The following is a 6,000-nucleotide window of genomic DNA, read 5'->3' as shown; positions in this document are numbered from 1 at the left end:
TGGTATGCAGCAACCCACAAGAAAACTGCGGTAGCACGTACCCTCACGGTGTAGGGAAGGAGAGCAGAGCAGGTAATTATGTAAAATTGTGCTAGGTGCCGAGAAAACAACAGGCGACTGATACCCTCTTAAGGATGTTGGGTCCTTAGAAAGAGTGGGCGTGAGGTGAAGGGAGGCAGAGGTGGGAGGGTTTTGAGTTGGAGTTGGCGAGAGGGGAGACGGACTGTAGGGGGCGGGAAGACTGCGGGGCCGAGTCGGTCGTTTTCAGATACAGATATTTTCTGCTCGACTAGAGAAGGATCATGCGCCTGGGGTCTACGTGGTTGCTCGCAGCGTTTAAGGGGGTTGCATTTCGAGTGCAAGCTCCACTGCCTAGCGGCTCAGGCAGGGCTGAGGTGGAAACTGCAGTCCTAATTTCCCGGGTTTCCATGCTTCCCGGTTCACCAGCTTCTCCACCTCGGGCTCCGATCTCGCCTGCAGCAGATCGGCAAGGTCCTGGGGAGGCGGGGGTGGTCGTCGCAGAGACCCACAGCGGGCAGCGTCCGCAGGACCGCGCGGGCGGGCGGGCGGGCGGGCGGGCAGGGGCGGGGCTTGTGCTGCGGACCTAGTGGGTGGCGTGAGCTCCGCCTCCTGCCCGAGGCCCCGCCCACAGGCCTCACTGATTGGATCCAAGCCACGGAAGGGCGGGGCAGCCCCGGGAGGCCGGGAGGGGTCGGGCTGGGACGGGCGTGCTGATTGGCGGAGGCTGGGATTAGGTCATCGCTAGCAGGTTCGAGCGGCCCGGACGCCGGCCCGGGAGGCCGAGGCTGCTGTGAGAGGGCGCTCGAGGCTGCTGGCGAGCGAAGCAGCCAAGGAGGCGGGGAGGCGGTGGCTGCTCGCGCTCGCCGGCTGCTCCGTTTCCCGGCGCCGCCGCGGGTCCGCCGCGGCGCTTCCTGCCCGTCCGCCCGCTCGAGTGGCGCGCCCCCACCCCCGCCCACCCCCGCCGTCGGAGCAGCCGCCCCTCCAGCGCGGGACCCGCCGGCTCGGGGAGTCGCGCGCGCCCGCGGACAGCGCGCCCGGAGCGGAGCCGGCGCCACACCTGTGGAGCCCGCGGCCGTCTGAGGGGGAGGGTCCCGGCCGGCGCCCCCCGGGGGCCGGGCGTCACGGGCGGCATGGGGCTCCCCGCGCTCGAGTTCAGCGACTGCTGCCTCGACAGCCCGCATTTCCGAGACACCCTCAAGTCGCACGAAGCGGAGCTGGACAAGACCAACAAATTCATCAAGGAGCTCATCAAGGACGGGAAGACGCTCATCAGCGCGCTCAAGAGTGAGTGGCCCCCGCGGCCGGCGGGCGGCGTCGCGGGAGGGCTTATTTATTTATTTATTTATTTATTTATTTATTTATTTATTTATTGGTGAGGTGGGGCGGGAACCCGGAGGGTCGCGACCCCGGGCGCGTCGGGAGGGCGGGATCGGGGACCCAAACTGGGCGAGCGCGCAGGTGTCCGGGCGGGGGCAGCGGGGGACTCGGGTGCCCGGTGCCGTCGCGGCGGGCTGAGGGGAAACCGCGGCGAGGCTGCGCGCCCGGAGACACCTGCTGCTGCCGCCGCCGCCGCCGCCGCCGCGGGGATCCGCGGGGGGTGGGGGGGTGCGTCCCGCCGCGCTCGCGCCCCGCAGCCTCCTCAGGGCTCTGCCGCGTGCCCGGCGGGCGGTGGAACTTGGGGCGTCGGGTCGGGGGCGGCCGGGGTTCGGCGCGCGGTTCCGGGGAGCGGCGACAGCCGGCCCGCAGGCCCGCGCGTCTGTGGGAACCGGGCCCGTGGTTCGCGCGCGGGTCCCGGTGCCCGCGTTCGGCAGGAGGTGAGAGCGGTGGGAGTAAGGAATCAGCGTGTTCCTTTACTCCAGGCTGTGGGCGAGGGGGTAAAAATAGCGCGAGCAGCGCCCGACTCGCTCCCCCCGGCTCTCCTGTGAACCTCGCGGTTATCCTTGGGAACTCAGGAGGCTGAGGAGGGAATGTCTTGCATCCTCGCTCGGGAGACAGAATTCGCGACTCATCCCTGAAAAGATGTTTTTTAAATTTTTTTTTTTTAATCCCCAGCCCTCCTTGCCTATTTCCTTTTGGTCAGGGAGAGAGGGAAATACACATTCCGTCCATGGGGTTCCCTCCACTTGACGCTGGGACAGACAATTGCTTCTGGCCCAGAAGCGCGCTGAGGATGAGTGCCTGGGTTTGAATGCTCGTTTTTTTTTTTTTCATTTTTCTTTCTTCTTTTTTTTTTTTTTCTATGGTGTTTTTCTTTTTCCTTCCCCCTTTTCCTTTAGTCCATGCACTCTGCAGTACTTTGGTTCGATCTTCCAGTTAAAAAATGAAGAAAACCACAAAGTCAGAGGACAGAATTGACTTTCACATGAAGTTGCCCCCTCTCTGCTCCGAGTATACCTCAGTAGGTGACATTTCTAGATTGTGTTGGCGGAGAAGGGTCGTAATTGTGAGAATTGTTCCTAAGTTTTCTTTAAAAGACGTTGACTAAAGTCACATTTCTGGCATGGGTTTTTCTGCGCCTGTTTCAAAAAGTGAAGAGGGAGACGGTGGAACCTCAGGGCAGTGTCAAACTAGACTTGAAGTATAGGAACAGACTTTATTTTTGGGGGTCACACACAGCTGTGCTTAGGGCTTACTCCCGGCTCTGTGGTCGGGAATCACTCCTGGCGTGCTCAAGGGACCATATGGGGTGCCAGGAATCCAACCCTTGTCGACTGCATGCAAGGCAATCACCCTATCTGCGATACTATCTTTCTCGCCAACCTTGATTTTTTTTTTCCCCTTTGACTGTCCTTATACAGAGAATGCATGACCCCTGGTTTTGAAATAAGTTAATGGCACTATTATTACAGGTTGGGTCCATGCTTTTTTAAAATTGAAATTTAGACTGGCTTTTATGCCTTACTTAGCACATGCTTGGAGTACCTGCTGTGTGCTGGGTACCATCCTGTGCAGAGTAGGATGTAGGCCCAGAAGTTTACTTTGCATGATTTTACCATGAATGGTGTCATGACCTCATGCTTATTTTATACATGAGAAAATAAGCTTGGGGAACTCACGAATGAGTACAGAGCCACACAGCTCTACCAGTGGAATTTAATTTTGAACCTCTACTACGGTCTGGGACAGAGATGGAATTCCTGGTGATGCAGAGCTCTTGATTTCTAACCCCATTTTGACTTGCCCAGATTGGATGCATGGACCATGCTTTCTGGGTCCTAGCGATGCACAGGGGTTACTCCTGGCTCTTCACTCAGGAATTACTACTGGCGGTGCTCAGGGGACCATATGGGATGCTGGGAATCTAGCCTGGGTCAGCTGCGTGCAAGTAAATGCCCTACCCGCTGTGCTATCGCTCCAGCCCCTGGACTTGCATCTTATATCTGGAATCTGGGGACTGTGCCTTTGGGTATGATTGGCAATTTAGATACCACTATTTGGGTATGTAATTCTCTGAGAATTCTTTGGGTAGGAATGATAGGGTTCAAGTGTTACTTAATGCAATAGACTATTCATAGTTATAAACTGAGGGAAAGACTGATGGGGCACTAGGTTTTCTAATCCTTGTAAATCCTGCTCTGTTGCTATCTGTACTGTTTTACTATTAGCTACTACTTAAACAAGTCATGTGACCACTTAAAGTGGATGATCATCATTTCTCAGATTTCTGATATTCTCCAGATACTGTCATTCGGAGCTTGCTGCATACTATCCAACTGTTTAATATTTATCTTTTATTTGTTTATATTTTTGTGGTAACACTGTTGTCCCATTGTTCATCGATTTGCTTGAATGGGCATCAGTAACATCTCCATTGTGAGACTTGTTACTGTTTTTGGCATATCGAATATGCCAAGGGTAGCCTTGCCAAGCTCTACCCTGTGGGCGGGATACTCTCGGTAGCTTGCTGGGCTGAGCGAGTAGGGCGTTTGCCTTGCATATGGCTGACCCGGGTTTGATTCCTCCGTCCCTCTCGGAGAGCCCGGCAGGCTACCGAGAGTATACTGCCTGCACAGCAGAGCCTGGCAAGCTACCCGTGGCATATTTTATATGCCAAAAACAGTAACAACAAATCTTACAATGGAGATGTTACTGGTGCCCACTTGAGTAAATCGATGAACAATGGGATGACAGTGCTCACAGTGCTATATTTTTGTGGTGCCAGGAATCCAGTCCAGGAGCTCACATATGTGAGACATTGTCTCTGAGCTAGTCCTTTGAGTTAGTCCCACATTATTTTTCTTTAAAAAATCCTTTTGAAGGTATGCATCAGCCTCAGTGGTGCTCAGGGCTAGTCTGTTCCTGCCTTTGAACTCAGGAATGACCCCTGGCAATGCTCAGGTAGACTTAATGTAGTGGTAGAGGTTGGGACCTTTGCGGCAGGAAGAAAGGAAAGTGATTTAACCTAGCTGCTATCTCTAGCCTCCTAACTAATCTTATCACTATTGCAAATCTGGTATTAAAAATAAAATTGTAAAATAAACACATGCTTTATATATGTAATATTGACTTAGGTGATTTCCAGATGCTTCCAACTTTGGAATTTTGTTTTATGATTAATACTGATATGTCTTTAGGTTTATGTTTCCTCTTTAAGGCAATAAAACTGGCCTCCAGGAATTGTCAAAGTTTAGTTAGATCATTGTTTTTGCTTTTTTTTTTCTGGGGGACTTTTGCACTGTACCTGTTGGTACTCAGAGGTCACTTCTACAGGTAGGTGTCCAGGGGATCATATGTGGTGGTGGGGGTCAGATTAGGGTGAGCAGCATGCAAGACCTTAATCCCTCCCTGTACTATCTCTCTGGCTTTGCTACTTTGGTTTATGAATGAGACTGAAGATCAGAGAGTCTGGTAACCTGCCAGGGTTGGCATAGCACAAGTCCATGAAAACCCAAGTTGCCTAAGTCCAATGCCTGTTTGTTTAACCTGAAACCAAACTGTCCTCTACTTCAGTAGTCTCTTGAATCCCTTTCGAAATCTGATAAATGAATCCTGTGAAATCTTTAGACTTCAGACCTCTGGTTTGGACAAACAGAAGATAAGCAATATAGTGATTTGGGACTTACATTAAAGAAAAAAATCTTTCTTTAAGAAAAAAAGATAAAAATATCTTGTTTTTGTGGAAAGTTCTTTGGCGTCAAGTCTTGGCGACTCTCCGTATCTTCATTGCAGATTTAACCAGGCTTTCTCAGTGGATATTCATTTGCCCAAGACTCTTTCTTTGATGAATCATTGTACCTGTCATGAGGATTCTGTATGTCTCAGTCCCCCCCCCCCCTCTTTTTTTGGGGGGGAGTAGAGATGATAGAGACTGGCAGGGAAGTTCAGAGGTGGAGAATTTAGAGTATTAGGATTGTCCAGGTTCTGGATCTTTATCCCGCCACTTACTGGTTGATTGTGGACAAATCAGGAAGGCTGAGCAATGCCATTGAAAAGCGGATCATTATCCTCACCTTCAGGGACTGTATTGAGGGCTGCATGAAGAATGTATGAAGAAGGCATTTAGCTTGAAGACTGACACAGAGCTTTACTCACTTAATGGGGGTTAATCTTTCATTAATCTTGAGTATCATGAAGACTGCTAGCAAAAACCATGAGAGGAGGAACATTTTTTTCCTTGGTTTGGGTATAAGGAGTCTTTCCCATGCCAGTTGTTATAACACATGGTTGTATATGTATTAACCACTGGGGAAGACTTTTGATGAATTCTGTTTGTACAAAGTTGTGGTTAGACAAACAAACAAAACCCAAAACATCAAGTTCCACAGGCTTACAAGAATAAAAGTCAGCCCCCAGTCTTTTTTTTTTTCCTAATAGGATTTCAGTAATTCAAATGTTGAGCCTTCTTCTTCTTTTTTTTTTTTTTGTTTTTTCCATTTTGGGTCATACCCAGTGATGCTCAGGGGTTACTCCTGGCTCTGCACTCAGGAATCACTCCTGATTGTGCTTGGGGGACCATATGGGATGGCAGGGATTGCATTG

The 6,000-nt window shown here is 51.4% G+C and overlaps 1 protein-coding gene across 4 annotated transcripts in view; it reads left to right on the top strand.

Moving 5' to 3' along the window:
• Positions 1-821: 821 nt before the first annotated feature.
• The window catches only part of ARHGAP26 (Rho GTPase activating protein 26), a 486,560-nt gene continuing 481,381 nt past the window's right edge, over positions 822-6,000 (top strand). For all 4 annotated transcript variants that reach the window (XM_055141710.1, XM_055141709.1, XM_055141708.1 and 1 more), the window contains exon 1: positions 822-1,305. In XM_055141710.1, coding sequence (XP_054997685.1) covers positions 1,152-1,305 — 154 coding nt within the window. In that variant the 5' untranslated portion in view covers positions 822-1,151. The remainder of the gene's footprint in view (positions 1,306-6,000) is intronic.

The sequence above is a fragment of the Sorex araneus genome, chromosome 6, assembly GCF_027595985.1.
Source record: "Sorex araneus isolate mSorAra2 chromosome 6, mSorAra2.pri, whole genome shotgun sequence".
Taxonomy (NCBI): Eukaryota; Metazoa; Chordata; class Mammalia; order Eulipotyphla; family Soricidae; genus Sorex; species Sorex araneus.
Note: the sequence above shows the minus strand (reverse complement) of the source record. Positions and strands in the feature narration are given on the sequence as shown.